Source organism: Trichosurus vulpecula, chromosome 5 (genome assembly GCF_011100635.1).
Source record: "Trichosurus vulpecula isolate mTriVul1 chromosome 5, mTriVul1.pri, whole genome shotgun sequence".
NCBI lineage: Eukaryota > Metazoa > Chordata > Mammalia > Diprotodontia > Phalangeridae > Trichosurus > Trichosurus vulpecula.
In genome coordinates this window covers 82,933,080-82,949,424 of record NC_050577.1, presented here as the reverse complement: position 1 = coordinate 82,949,424, position 16,345 = coordinate 82,933,080, and the positions used below count along the sequence as shown (strand labels likewise).

At 41.0% G+C, this 16,345-nt stretch overlaps 1 protein-coding gene across 1 annotated transcript in view; it reads right to left on the bottom strand.

Annotated features, from left to right (window-relative positions):
* Positions 1 to 16,345, bottom strand: part of DIP2C (disco interacting protein 2 homolog C) — a 592,611-nt gene that overhangs the window by 10,186 nt on the left and 566,080 nt on the right. Inside the window, exons 34-36 of the mRNA XM_036759139.1 lie at positions 8,462 to 8,519; positions 4,411 to 4,485; positions 2,000 to 2,174 (exon numbers count right to left, since the gene is read on the bottom strand). Of these exons, the coding sequence (XP_036615034.1) occupies positions 2,000 to 2,174; positions 4,411 to 4,485; positions 8,462 to 8,519 (308 nt within the window). The remainder of the gene's footprint in view (positions 1 to 1,999; positions 2,175 to 4,410; positions 4,486 to 8,461; positions 8,520 to 16,345) is intronic.

Genomic DNA, 16,345 nt, shown 5'->3' with positions numbered 1-16,345 from the left:
CCAAACACTTTTTCACATGAGGAAACGGAGACCAAGAAAGAGCAGGGGACTTGTTCAAAGTTATGGGGCGGTTATTGACAGAGTCAGGACAATGAGGCAATGACTTCCTGTCTGGTCATCTACCATGTTGATACCATGTTGTGGCCAGATTCTATTTAACTCAGGAGATGCTGTGTTTTGAGGGCTCACACTAAGGGATTTATCCTCAGCCCATTTAGGAATAACAATAAAACAAAGTCCTATGTGCTTCTTTGAAAGTGAAGAAATATATCCTTGATCTTTTAAGTGGTAAATGAAGGCCTCCCTTTGAAAAATGACCAACTTATGACTGAAGTGGAAGAGCAGGGAACAAGCATTTATATAGTATCTACTGTGTGCCAGGCTCTTTTAAAAATATTCTCTCGTTTGATCTTCACAACCCTGTGAGGTAGGTGCTTTTATGATCCCCATTTTACAGCTAAGGAAACTGAGGCAAACAGAAATTAAGGGGCTTGCACCAGGGTCACACAGCTACTAAGTATCTGGGGCTAGATTTGAATAGAGGTGTTTCTGACTCCAGGCCATCATACCACCAGCATCCTCTAGGAAAACAAATCTTCCCTTGGTTAATACATGATACTAAGACATTAGACATGCATGGTTATTAATATCCCTCTACATTCCTGTAGAGGGGTGGTACAGCCCTGGGATTCTTTGGACACCATGGTAAGCAAGGGGGCAGGAATGGCTTCTGGCTCCCAAAACATAGGCTTAGTGACCTAGTATCAAGGATCTCTGTTGGGAAGGCCATCCAGCTCTGGATCAATGTGTATCTTCTCAACTCTTGTTTCTATCTGCAAATTAGATTTTTTTTTATAGGAATCTTAAATAACTTGTTGAAACCCAAACAGTTTATCTCTCTCCAGAACTCCAGATGTGATTTGTTGGTTGAATCAAGGACTTTCTAAGCATGTTCATTCAGCTCCCATTAAGTTTTTAGTGCCATGTTAATGTCTTGGTGTCAGGAAACGAAACTAACCAGAGATGACAAAATATCCAGGTACTGCGATTGTTTCAGGCTGAGTGATCTGGGTGTTAATGAGACATGTAGATAACTATATGCTCCAGCTCACTTACAAGCCACAATGCCTCTCTCTCTGGCTGATTTGTCTTGCAAAGTGGTCTCCTCGCCTCTCAAAATCACATTTCTCATCTTTCTAGAAAAAAAACTGGGGAAACAGCTCTGGTAAGTCTGATTCTATCCACTAGAGGGCAGTATAGCACCCCCCCTTAAGCCATGGCTGGAAAACACCGTTTTCTATACTACAGTCAGATTTGGGGAAGATGGTCTTGTCAGGGCTGGGTATGGGACATTTTCCCCAGGTGACAATGACAAGCTGAATTACCCTGAGGAAGGCGCAGGGCCAGACAGGACCTCAGCTACTGTCCTGTGGGAACTTCAGGGCCAGATTCTATATGGGGCAGGCATTTGGGGGGAGGTTGGGAAATGGGTCCAGAGTTAGCAGGAAGGAGAACATGCACCAGGAGCCCTTTTAATACAGAGTTTTGGAAACATTCAAGTCCTTAAGCAGATGCTTTGGAGTGCATTAAATAGCTTAAGAGCCCTCATTAGTTTTAAATGGAGTCTGCCTTCTTGTAAACAAGTCTGAAGTTTATACCAAATGGTGTACTGCCTAACACTGGTGAGCTCCTAAGTGGGCACACTTGTCTCCTACAGGAATTCTTCATGTTTCACAAATATAGTTATTTTTTGCATGTGTGCTTTCTCAAAGGTCTTTTGCAGTCTATTCATTGTGGACCACCCGAAGGGGCAAATGGGCAGTTAGTCCTTGATGCATGGGACTAGCTCTTTTTTGGGGGGGGGAGGGAGTCCAAAGGAAGGTGAGAAAAGTAGTGGTCTGACATATGTGGGAACTACTCAAAGGTCCAGCTGCTTGGGAATCTGTCTATTCTGTTCTGAGGAAACTATCTGAACTGGACTCAGAATGAAAATGCTCACCTCCATTGGCATCTGTAAGCTCAGTTCTTCTCAGGAATCCCAAATAGCCTGTTCGAGCCCAAATAGTCTGCGTGTCTCCAAAACTTAATCTTGAATTAAAGTGATCTGACTGAAGGGATTCATCTCCATAAATAGTAAAGTAGCCACTGGCATTGTGAGCGCTGTGAACCCAGATCTGTTTAAGCAAAACACAACAAAACAAATAAAATTGACCAGAGCTTTATTCAACTGACCTAGGCAGATATTTTATGAAAACTGTTCACTATTTAAAAAAAAAAAAGAATTCTAATTAAATGTTTACTTGGATTGAGAAAGTCTGATTCATTAATCTCACTCTAGGCTTTGCGGAGTATTATAATATGTAAAGCTTCCTGCAATAAAAGTATCGTTCATCTTATCGGCTAACTCTCCCCCAAAGGTCCCTCCCCATGGGAGTTTAAGAAAATACAAGTGGACAAAAGCATATTCCAAGGTATCCTGGTGTGATTGCTAATTTTGTTTTACCAAAGTTAGATTTTCACTGTATTCAGATCCCTTACTTAATTAACTTCTGTAGCACTTGTGGCTGGTAAGTGTATCATTCTGCAAGTAGAAACCAATTCTTGACGTAGTTACTGAGTTACGAATGGTCTCAAGGAGTATAAAAACTCTGGATGGCCTAATAGACCATCCTACTCCTACCACTCTAACATTCTATACCCAAGTTTCTCAGTATGTGGTATCCAAAAGAGACTGACTCAGGGCTAGGTAAGCATCCCCAATCTTCCCAGGACCCTAGAGAAATCAGATGTAGGGGTCAGGAAGAATCCCGGGCTCTTGCTGCTGGAGGATCTACTAAGGTATTAGAGGGAAGGGTAACCAAGGACTTCCTGTTTATCACACTGCCACTTTCAAGAGGATCCTTTTTTCTACTTCTTTTTTGTATATGCATACATATTATCTCTCCCTATAGAATGTTACCTCTTTAAGTCAAGGGGTGTTTGCGTCTTGATATCCTTCCAGCATATAGCTAGATTAGTAGGTGCTTAATACAGCCGGTTGATTGATAACTGGTTATTCCAAGAACCCCAAGAATGAACCCCAGCTGGAGCAAGGTGACAAACTGGCTTGCCTCTTTAACCAAGAATATGCATCTACTTTGTAAGTGGGGAAGGAGAGCAGAGTAGGATCATAGTTCAAGAGTTGGAATAGACCTGAGAGGTCATCTATTCCAACATCCTCATTTTTATAGGTGAGGAAATGAAGCCTAGAAAGAAGTACTTTGCCCAGGGTCACAGTTAGCAAGTTTCCAAGGCAGGAATGGGACCCACATCTTCCAGATTCCAGGCTCAGTGCTTTGTCCATTTCATTACTCTGCTTCTCAAGATACAAACCATGCCAACATTTTCTGGCTCCTGGCACTGCACATTTATGCATCCAAACTCCAAGCAGTGGTCATGCACAACACTGTGGTGTTCTGTGGTAGGCACTGAAAGTTACCTACGCATTTTTCTTAAGACCTTCCTGTGACCTGAATTCAAATACATGGGCAGTTCTATAAACTCTGTAGAGATCTTCACATATGAATAAGGAACAGAGCCAATAAAAGCTCCTTGAGGAAAAGGAGCTTAGGAAATGACATCTGATCACAAATTAGAGAGTTATTCCGAGAGAAAAAAAAACCGGATTAAGTAAGATGTTTAAGGTTTATCTCCCTCATGGCTAGTTTCCCCAAATAAATTATAAATACTAGATTTTATCCTCCAGTATAAACTGCACATTTTAAAGGACATTTATTTTATGACCTGAAATAAGAAATGATATCATTTGCATTCTAATTAGTACACTGGTCATTATTTCCTAAGTGCTAAACTGTGTCTCAGTTCTAAATTGCAGCATCATTATTTTCAGTCACCTTCCTATATCTCTTTTGCATATGAGGAGTTTCCAGCAAGGGCAGCAGACATATGAGAATCAAGAGGGAGGAGAATGTGTCTAGGGAGGTGAGGAGTAAAGAGATTCTCACAGACACACCCCTTCAGTTCCTGTGCATTATTATAGCCAAAGGTGTGTTTAAATCATTACTGATTCACATAAAGCATCTCATGGCACCCCCTTAAGAAACTGACATTTTGTTATTCTAAGGAAGAGATGTGACTCTGTTTCAGACTTATATGTAGCTTAACAGATTTTTCTGTCAAGTATTCCCGATCTGATCAAATCAGACTTTGTAGTTCTTTTCCCAAGCTCCATTTCCTTTGGGGGCTATTTGTTGGCTCAGTCTCTCATTCATTCATGAGGATCCAATTAGAGATCAAATGCATGTGTGAAAAGGTCCTCCCTGGATACAAGGAGAATAGAATATGTGTGTCTGAAAAGGAAAAATTAGTCTTAGAGGGAAGGCCTTGAAAAAGACAAATTCTATTACTTACCTCCCCTAGATGAGAGTCTCCCAACGGTCCTTTTGTTTCTGGATTTGCAATTATGATACGGACTCCAGGGAGGATCTATTGAGAGACAGAAGCAAAATCCAGGTGAAGGGAAGGAAGGAAAGAAGGGGGGAAAGAAGGGAAGGAGAGGAGAGGAAGGCGGGCATGCAAATAGGTAAAGGATACAAACAAGAAAACACATTTATTCCTACACTGATGCTAGATATGCATATTCTTAGAGCTATCCTTTTTAAGGGTAGTTTCTTTCCTTTTTGAAAGTTGATGAGCCCGAGTCTAGAACTACGCAATACATTTCTCATGATGCATAAGAAATACATTACCTTTAAAAAAATATACTCTAAAATGTTTCAATTTCAGTAAATGAATAAATAGGCAACCCTCATTTCACATGATCTTGTTATACAAAATGCCAAACTGATAATCAAAAATTCTGTAATGATAATTAATAATTGCACACGTTTCTATGCAGTTTTATAGTCTGCAAAGCATTTTCCTCAGCCTTGAGAAGTAGGCAGGATCAATGTCATGATCCCCATTTAACACACGAGGAAACCGATTCAAAGGGTAAAAATAACTTGTTCATAGTTATGAAAGTTAATAATTATTGGATCCAGGACTCCAAGTCTTCAGACTCCATATTTTGTGTTCTGTTCACTATACCATGCTGCTCATTCATTTTATGTAACTGCAGGTCTTAAAAGAAGATCATTTGCCGACTAAAACCCATTATCCCAGGTCCTTGGTTTAATCCTTGAGTGTATTTGGGCAAATGTACACTTGTACACTTAACCTGTGTGGATCTCAGTTGCCTCATCCATAAAATAATTGAGCTGCATTAAGTGATCACTAAGATCTCCTTAGCTGTACTGTGTGTGTGTGTGTGTGTGTGTGTGTGTGTGTGTGTGTGTGGTAATTGTCTCTGAATGACCAGAAGAGGAATCTGACCTTAGCATTACACTGTAACTCTTCTCTCCAAAGTTAGCACTGATCTCTTATCTGCCAAATCCAAAGGCCTCTTCCCAAGCCTTACTCTCCTTGTCCTCTCTGCAGCCTGTGATGCCATTGATCGCTAGCTCTCCTCTTGGATACTCTGTTCTCTAAAGTTTCTAGGGACACCACACACAGGGTTCTGTGCTGAGCCCTCTTCTCTTTTCCCTCTATATGACTTCTCTTGGTGATCTTATCATCTCTCTAAAGTCCTATGGGTTTGATTACTATTTCTATGCCCATGATCTTCAAATCTACCTATCCTGCCCCAACCTTTCTGCTGACCTCCAACCTTGCATATCCAACTGGATGCCCAGTAGCCATCTTAAACTTGACATGTCTGAAGTAGAACTTATTATATTTCTTTCCTTCTCTATTACTATGGAGGGCAACACATGGCTTGAAACCCATGAGTCATTCCCCCAACTCCTCGCTCTCTCTCACCTCTCCTATCCAAATCTGTCGGACATGAAGTCTGTCAACTTCACCTTTGTCATGCCTGAATTATTGCAATAGGCTGCTGATGGGTCTGCCCACCTCAAGTCTCTTCCCACTCCAATCCATTCTTCACTCAGCCGCTAAAGTGCATGTGACCCTCTACCCCCAATGCTGACTCAGTAAGTCTAATGATTTCCTGTTGTCTCCAGGATCAAACACAAAATGTGCTGTTTGGCATTCAGAGCCCTCCATAACCTAGCCCTCTCTTCTGTTTTCAGTTTTCTTATGCTTCACTCCCTGAAATGTACTCTTAGATCCAGCGATACTGGCCTCCTGGCTGTTCTACAAACAAGCCTCTCCATCTCTTAGCTCTGGGCTTTCTCTCTCTCACTGTCCTCCATGCGTGGTGTGCTCTCCCTCCTCCACTCTGACTACTGACCTCCTTGGCTTCCTTTTAAGTCCCAACAAAAGTCCCATCTTTACTGGAAGCTTTTCCCACCCCCTCTTAATTCTAGTGCCTTCTCTCTGTTAATTACATCCTACTTATCCTATGTATAGCTTGTTTGTATTTATTTCTTTGCATGTTGTCTTCCCCATTAAATTGTAGACTCCTCAAGGGAAGGAACTGTCTTTTGCCTCTTCTGCATCCCCAATACTTAGCACAGTGCCTGGCACATAGTAAGTACTTAATGAATTCTTATTGATTGACTGATTGAAGTGCAAGGAATGTCTATGAAATAGGGACATAATTCCCATTAGGGTTAGTACTTGTATCTGCTATGCCTTAACATTCTGAAGTTTACTACCTCTAGTCAGAAGTGTTTTGTCCTTCCCTAAATCACATGTTTGACTCTGACCTTTTCTGTACATTTGCCACGCTTTAATTTATATCATAGTTATTTGTGTACCCATCTCACTAGAACAGAGGGGCCATGGATTTGTTTTTATAAAAAAAAATTTTCATTACCGTATTTCAATATATTTTTGTAATTACTACATAATTTATTTTATGCACTTAAAAATATGATTTTGAGAAGGGGTTCATGGGCTTCATCAGACTGACAGAGGGTCCATGATACAAAAAAAAGTTTAAGAACCTCTGCTTTAGAAGCAGTGGGTTGGACTTGGAGTCTGGAAGACCTGAGTTCAAGAGTGGCCTCAGATACCTACTAGCTGCATGACTATGGATAAGTCACTTAACCTCCTTCTTTACTCCTTAATTATATTAAATATATTCTATATATAATTCCTTAATTATAAAATGATAATAATAACAATAACATCTATCTCACAGGGGTACTGTGAAGATCACATGAGAGACTATATAGGAAATACTCTGCATACCTAATGTTAGCTATTATTTATCCTTCTAGAAAGTTCCTTCAAGTAGAGATTGTTTTTCTTCCTTATATGCTCTTCAGCATTTACCCCAGTGCCATGCACATAATAATATTAATGATAACATTAATATTAAAGCACCAAGGGTAACAACCCTATAGATGTAGGTATAATTATGCCCATTTCACAGATAAGGAAAGTGAGCATCAGAGGTTAAATGACTTGCCCATTGTCACAAACAGGATTTCACAATAACAATATCACAAATTTAAAGTGACAGACCTTAGAGGTTATCTAATTCAACTCCATCATACAGATGAAGGACCGGAGCATAAAAGAAATTGATTAACTTCTTCAGACTCATCCAAAGAATAAGTGGCAGGACCAGGTCCTTTGACTCCAAGTCTGGTACCCTATCTGCTATATTTATTGAATACTCAAAATAAGAATGGCTAGTAGGTTGGCCTTCACCTGTATTACCTCAATGGATCTTTATAATAACCCTGTGAGAGAGGCGTTATTAGTATCTCCTTTTTCAGTTGTGAAAACAGGGACTTGCCTAGAGTTACACACAACATTGAAGTGTCTGAAATGCGATTGAAACTCAGGTCTTCTAAACTCTAGGTCTGGTGCTCTATCCACTGCACCAACAACTAGCTGCATTCTCCCTTTTCCCCTGCCTTTTTATCAACTTGTCTACTCACTTTATTGAGGGATTCTTCTAATGCAGAGTTGCTACCAAACCAACTTTTGTGGGAGAGCATATTTAAAGCAAGAGATGCTGGTGCATAACATTGTTGATTAGAAAAAGCTCAAATGATGCGACGTTTGAGAGGAAGAAAGCAAAGTCTCAGGACGCAAGATGCTAAGTTTCAGTTAATTCAAAATGAAAGAACAGAGACAGGTGAGAAGATCTTTCGGTACAGAACACAGAACCTTCTGGAATACTTCCCACTTGATAGAGGTCTGAGGTGATGAAGCCAGAACAAATCACTCTGACCTCATCAGAGTAGATTAGATGTTCATGGTTCAGTATCTAGTGGACAAGTAGTAGTTTGTATTGTTGTGTAGCCACTAGGGCAAGGGGAACCTGAAAGGGCTGGACTAACAGTGGCTCTTCTAATTATCAATTATCATTGTAATTATTACATGAGATTTCATGGGTCAGAGTCTCCACTTGCAAAGGTATTCAGCATTTAGTGACATTACCTTTTTGGGTACACACCCTCTAACTTGCTATTGTGTTACAATGTCCTTTTTGAATACTTACTTTTCCTGATTCCATGAGGGGCAAACTGTGGGGAGATCCTCTTTCTACTAGACGAACTCTGCAAACACAGAAACAACAAATATATATGAACATTTCCCCCCCTACTTTTGCTAAATCCCCATCCCACTTAGTCTCAGGTTATGTCCCCAGCAGGTTCCATTGGGGAATGGTCAATTTGATGGTATTGGCAAACCAACAGCAAATGGGGTTAAGAAGAAAAAGAATGTGTTCTCCCATAGTTCTCTCTTTCACTGTGCCTAGGCAGAGAAGTAAAGTATGATCATACCTGAAAGTAGCAAAAAAAAAAAAAAAGTAATCAATTAGGAAAAGCCAAATTGGCTGTGGCACTTCTGGGTCCTGTTCTATGGCACAGAGTCCAGGCACATCCTGCTTTCTGTCTGTATATGGGTAATACATTCAGGCTTCAGAGTAGGAAAGAATAGACTCATTTACATCATAGATGTTAGATGTTAGCACCAATGCTAAGGAAATGGAAAGCATTGGTACAAGTGATTGGTACAACTGGCGAATAGTGAATGCAGGGTGAAGACAAAAGAGGATGGGAAATGGCAGTCTGACCAAATCATTAAAATGATAAGGAATGTGGTTTAGTAGGAGGAGCAACTAACTTTCTGACTGTCATTTGCTGAAGGGGATGAATTGAATATAAGGCCTAAGGGGTATTGCATGGGAAGCTCATCAGGCTGGAAGTATTGGCAAACACACTTGGGGATCATCCTCCTCCTCCTCCTCCTCCTCCTCCTCATCATCATCATCATCATCATAGCTAACATGTGACAAGCCTTTGTTGTTGTTCTAGGCAGCGGTGTGCTGGTAAATATTTAACATCTGGCTTTCAAAAAAAATTGTACGAGAGACAAGCTTCAAACATTAACGACTTTTTCTCCATGACCTTTTTACAAACACAATAATAAATCAAGCCCTAATTTGTAGCATTTGCAGATTTCCTAGGTATAAAAAGGATCCCATGTGCAAGCTGGTTCTCACTGACTCCAGCCCACCCCTGGCTACAGATAAAACAAACTTGGTCCAAGGTACAATTCCCCAAAGTTCTACCCAGCATGGAAACTATTCTATCATAGTAAACATGCTCCCAGTGTCGGTAACAAAATGGAGATAGCAAGAGGTCAACTACTTCACAGGGGGAAGTTTCCTTAAAAGAGAATCTTCTAATTCAGACAGTGGGCACCTCAGGCACTGCAGAGTCAACCATCACTGGCAGCTCTCTTAACTTTTCCCTCTTATGATTGTTGCTGCTGGCAATGGAACTAGGACACCACGATGTTGTTCATTCAGGAAGTACCAAGGAAAGAGGGGAGCTAAGTAGATCAGTGGACAGGGAGCCAGGAAATCCCGAGTTTGAATTTTGTGTGATCCTGGGTAAGTTATTTAACATTTCTGTGCATTAGTTTCTTCATCTATAAAAAGGGGTTGATAAAAATAGCGCCTACTTCACTATTGTGAGGATCAGATGAATTAACATATGTCAGGCAGTTAATAGACGTTAAGTGCCTTCTATGTGTCAGGCACGTGCTAAGCTCTGGGGAGCCAAAAAGAGGCAAAAGATAGTCCCTATCCTTGAGGAAGTCATAGCTTAATGGGGGAAGAATACATGCAAAGAATTGTATATTGAAAAGCCATATACAGGATAAATAGGAAATAATCAACAGAGGGAAGGTATTAGAATAAGAGGAATTGGGAAAGGCTTCCTGTAGAAGGTAGGATTTCAGCGGTGACTTGAAGAAAGCCGGGGAAGCTAAGAGGCAGAGACGAGGAGGGAGACCATTCAGGGATGGAGGACAGCTAGTGAAAACACCTGGAATAGAGAGATGGCGCGTCTTATTTAAAGAATACCGAGGAGGCTAGTGTCACCGGATCCAGGAGAAAGCTTTTGGCAAACCTTAAAATGCTATGTAAATGCTAGTTTATCGTTATTTATTATAAAAAGTAAAGAAGGGAAATCTCTAGTGACTCAGAACTTTTCAAAGCTGGGGGAGGGGGGAGGCAGTCTCATCCTGCCAGTGTGGTGAAGCAATGCACTTCCAATTACAGGGCTTGCCTTCAAAGCTCGGCTCTGCTGTCCCATCAGGGCCCAGTTTCCTCATTTGTAAAGTGATTAGGCTACACAAGATCTCTTCTCACACTTAGACTATGAGTATTACCCTGGGGTTGTTGCCTGTCTGGGCTTCCATTTCCTTATTTGTAAAATGAATAGGTTGTGTTAAGGGATCACCTAAATCCCTTCCATGTCTGAATCTAAGATGCCAAGACCCTTAAATATGGGTGAAACAGACAATGTCTCAGGAATGATAACAGTTCATATTTATAATAATTGTGTGATTTATAAAATATTCTCTTTACAACAGCTCAGTGGAATAAATAATGGTATGAGTAGTATCATCTCCATTTTACAGATGAGGAAGCAGACGAATAAAAATAACGTGTATATCATTACATAGCTATTAAGTGCTGGAGTTGGGACTTGAACTCAGGTCTCTTGACTCTTTACCCGCGTGCGCCCCCCCCCCCATCAAGCTCCACGAGTCAACAGATTTTCCCTCAATCATTTCCAGATCTCTCTGTGGCATTTAAAAGGGCTTCACCATTTGGCTCCAGGCTGATCACATATCATTTCCTTTCACATACTCCATGGTCCAAGCAAACTAACATACTTATACATTCATAGATGCATTCCATCTGCCTCCTCCATTTCTTTGAACAGGCTGTCCTCCGTGCCTGGGATTCTCATCTTTGTCACTTCTCCCTTTTGGAATCATTAGTTACCTACAACAATTAGCTCACATGCCACCTCCTTTTTGGGGTCTTTCCTGATTGATCTAGGCCTTAGAATCCATTTCCAAACACCATTTTATACGTATTCTGCATTTACTTATATGTGAACATTTTGTATCCATCTGTTAGAATGTAAGCTTTGTGAGGCCAGAGATTACATCACTTCTGTATTTTTATGACTAGACCTGTATCCTGTACTTGTATTACATTGTAGGCACTTAACAAACGCTTAAATATGATAAATTACTTTTCATCTCTATACTCTTTCTAAATGCAAATACTCTGAGAAATGTCACTATTAACATATTTGAGTTTGATAAGATTTTATATTCCCCAATCACTGGAATACATAAGAGAACCAGACCCCTAGTTCTTGGGTACTGGTGTGAAGAAAAAAATCAAACAGAGATCACCAGCCCCACTCGAACCTTGTCATTACAGCTCCCTTGATAATTTGCACTGACCATCACCAACATTACAGGAGGGGCAAAGAATTGAAAAGAATTTTCTTACTCTAAGTTATGGAATGGCAGCTCAGGAAAAACCAGAGAGTTATTTAATGTAAGAAGGCCTTTGATGGTTGGCTGTGGCTTTGGGGTTTATATCACATATATACATCCAAATAGAGAGTACATGAGGCTATGTGCTAAAATAGCTGAAACCCCTTTCTTACAGAAAGAGAAAAGGCCACATGACAGCAGAAAGCAGCAGAATGGTTGTCCAACCTCAAAACACTAGCAAATGGTATCAGAGAACAGTCTGGGTGCAGATATCCAGAGCAGGAGAAAGAACAACCTATCAAAACAGCCTAGCAGCCTCTACCAGTGCTTCTTAACCTGGTGATAGATTTCAGGGGTTCCATGAACTTGTATGGGGAAAAGAATTACATCTTCCAATTTAATTGGTTCCATTTGTAATCTTTTGTATTTTATTTTATGCATTTAAAAAACCGTTACTCTGAGAAAGGGTCCATAGGCTTCTCCAGACTGTCAAAGGAGTTCATGGCTCAAAAAAGGTGAAGACTTCTGGCTTAATGCATCACCTGATTAGTTGGTGTGTTGGCAATCAAAATGGGCTCTTAGCACTCAGTTCAACCAAGGGCCCTTGAAGAGTTTGGCCTTTGTTTCCTTGATTAGATTGGGAGTCCTTGGTGACCTCCTTGCCTCAGGGGAGGGCCTAGTTTACATGGGTTTGAGTGGCATGTTTGGGACATCAGAGGCTTTTAGACCATGTGGGTTTAAGATGCCTCCTTGTGATGATTTTTGGTCACTTGGGTGAGTCGCATGTGTGACTCACCCTTGACCCTCAAAAAGATATAAAACCAGGGATTGGCTTTCTCTCTCTCAGAGCTCTGATCCACAGGAGGAGTGGCGTGTGACTCTGGGCCAGCCGTTGTTGAGCTCCCTGGCTCATGAACTCAAATGTTGACGCTTTTTGGTAACTATGAGTTGTGATTTGGTCTGTTTTTAATGTATCTTTGTATTTGTATTTGCTCTGAAGTTCAGGGTGCTGGACTTTTCCCCTGAACTAAGTGAGTGATATTTGTATGCTGGATTAAAGGAAACGTGTTAACTCCTTAACCTTGCTTTCCTTAGTAAAGCAGATCAAAAGAACCTGGGCTTTTGCAGCGTTCTGTGAGCTGGTTGTTGTTGATTTTATACTCCCCACAGCAGCTGCTAGCCGAATTGTTGCAACAGTTGGGTGACATGAGCTTATCTGTAGAGGAAGCAGTGGGGTTATTGATGGAAGCAGATTCCAGTTGGGACACAGCCCTATTAAAAAAAAAATGCATGTTGCCTTGGTGTCACTCATTCCCTTTTCTTTTCAATGAGTTGGAATCCATGGAAAATGTGCTTCTTTATCTGTGTATGGGGGAATTTCCTTAGAAGCTTATTCTGGTATGTGTTTTCTTTAATATATTTTTGTTTGAACTAATATGTCTTCCAGTTGGTTTGGTAAAAGAATTATAGTGGGAGCTCATTTGACCCAGACTAACTACTAGGGGTGGAGCACACTTGAAGGTGAGGCCCTGGGGCTATACTTGTTCTACCTCCACCATATCTTTTCAAGCTAAAAGGGCCCTAACAAATCATCTAGTGCAAATTCTTCATGGTCTAGTTGAGGAAATGTGGATGCAGAGAATTTGCCCATGGTCTCAGAGATGGCGAATGGTAGGTTCAAGATTTGAACCCAGGCTTGCTGCCTCCAAATCTAGGGCTCACTATGCCATACTGTTCTCCTAGCTGATTCTCAGAGATTTGTTTTAGGGAAAGTATTTTGTAAACCTCGATGTAACATCTATGTAAGTTGTTATGGCTCCTTTGTGGGTTTGGTGTATACTGGACTAGATCTACATCTAATGCAGATTGGGAAGTACTAACCTCTAATTGGGGGTAGGGAGGGCTATGTGTCAATTATTGTAATAATGTCAATAATGTTGTATTTAACCTCCCCCCCCCCCCCCACTAAAAATAATTACAGCTGGCAGTAATATAGTGATTTGAGGTCTGGAAAGCATTCTGCATACATCATCTCATTTTGAGTCCAACAGATGTTACCAATGAAATGGGGTTGATGGATGGAGAGTTTGGAAGTCCTGTGTTTGTATTAAATCAATCTCAGGTGATATTGCTTAATCCAGGGCCCACTGTAACAAGGACCATAGTTCTACTTCATGCTTGTGATCAGAAAATCAAGATTTAGGGTAGGAAGGGACTTCCAGTCCTCCAGTCTAATTCCATTCACCTTAAAGATGAGGAAACCAAGGCCCAGAAAAGTTGAGTGATTTGTCCACTTACTTCAGGGAGCATGTAGAAGAGCTGAAATCTGAACCTCGGTCCCTTGAGCTCCAATCTAGTGCCCTCCCATTTAGCAATGCCTTTTCCTGGGCTCCCACTGCCTGGGCTGATCTCTGCATTGCTGCAGAGGGTGTAAAAGCCAGCTGCTATTTGGGGGGTGGGCTGCCTTCCAACAATCGGGTTGTGAGTTATGCCCCAGACAGGCAGGATGTAGAGTGAACCCCTAGGACAAAAATTAGAGCCCAGTAGTCTCAAAGGAATGAGAGGTCAGCCAGGTTTCTATTCCTGCTCACCCTCTGGCCTATCATTTACTCAGTGTTCACTATTATTTTGGAAAGTGAAAGATCCTTGCCAAGCATGTCATCAGACATGTCAGGCAGCTCAGGGTGCTTTATCAGGATGATTGGTTGTGGGGCAAACTCATGCCAGCTCATGGAATAGAAATAGCCATGAGAATAAAAGAGGGAGCGCCTCCCCCCAAAATCCTGTTCACACACAGCTTCCTAATACAATGTTTGACACATCCTCCTGAGTTCACTCACTTCTTACTGCTGGTATCCATTATGTCTTGTATTGTGCCAACTTACGAAAGGTCAAAAACTGTGACAAAAGCAGGAACATGCCCGTCCACATTGGATCTCAAAATGGGAATTTAAACCCTTAGGAAAAGGGCACCTTGGGGCTGGATATATAGCTCCTTTGGTACTTCCTTTATGTCAATTTCTTTAATAGTAACTTCAATTCAGATCTCAGATTCCAACTGCATAGTTGTCTAACAGCACTAATTTATTTGTACAACTGCTATCTGAATTTTTGTTTCTAGTTACAAATGCAGTTTCATATTCACAAGATCACAGGATCCATACCTGAAAGGGATCCCAGAGAACAAGGTTAGGTATCCATCAACTAGGGAATGGTAATGTGGTAGAATATCATTTTGCTAAAAGAAATGATGAAAGGGATGGTTTCAATGAAACCTGGGAAGATGTGCATGAACTGATGCAGAGGAAAATGTGCAGAACCAACTTATACAATAACAACAACCCTGAAAAAGTAAACAACTTTGAAAGCCCTGAAGAACTCAATGACCAACCATGATTCCAGAGGATAGGTAATGAAGTATGTTACTCAACTCCAAACAGAAAGATGATAGACCCAAGGTGCAGAATGAGACATAGCTTCTGAACACCACCAAAGCAGGAATTTGTTTTTCTTGACTATGAATATTTGTTCCTAGAGATTTTTCTTTTTTTTTTTTTTGATGTGTGTGGGAAGAAGGAAAAAACAGATTTTTGTTCATTACAAAGCAAAACCCAAAATTTAATCTAAAGAAAGAATGAAGGAAGGTTCTAGGGAGTACATTGGAGAGAGAGAAGGCAAAGACTAGGGAGAGCTGGGGATAAGTGTATAAGGAAGAGGTATCAGAGGAAAAGGAATTCTGAAGCAAATAGGAGAAAGTCAAGGAGGCTGGGGAAAGATAGTCCAACCTGGGATGCAGTCATGAAAGGAGAGGGAGCAGCCATCCCAAGGAAAAGAGGGAGAAAGAAGGCCAAGTCTCTGTTGGAAACTGGGGAAAAGGGAGGAGGGAGGAGAAGATGATGTCAAAGGGAGAAGAGGAAGCTCATATGGAATACAACTTTCTCCATCAAATAAAATACATTATCCTTAGTTAAGAGACAGGGATTGTAAAGAGAGTTGTGGGAGGCTTGAGGAGGAAAGAGAATGTGAAGAACAGCTTTTATGGTGAGTGAGAAGAGAATTCATTTAGAGAAGAATCTGCCTTGATGCAGAGAAGGTTAAGATGGATTTGCGTATTGACTGATGATGTTTTCTATGTCTAGTAATTTCCCCACTCCCTCCCCTTTTCACTACTTAACATTTCAAGTCCAACTCAAATGCTACCTTTTTCAAGGCAAGTCTTCCTTGATTTCTGACCTTTTCCCTTCCACAATGCACAGCGAGCTTTTCTCGAAGGTCTTTGGCACTCTCATTATTTTTGTATGCCTTGCATCTGCCTACTGGATTGTAAACTTCATAACCACAGGCTCAGTGTCTTCCTTAAACTCAACGTTCTGCACACCATAGGCACTTACTAAATGTGTACTGAATTGAATTCAGTCACATGACCTGGATTCCAGCTTTGTTTCTAACTAGGTTTGTGGGCTTGGCCAAGTGACTGCCCACCTTCCATGTCATTATCTATAAAATGGAAGGGGCTGGATGAGATGGCCTCCCCCAGCCCCCCAAAAGTCCCTTTCAGCTCCAACATTCT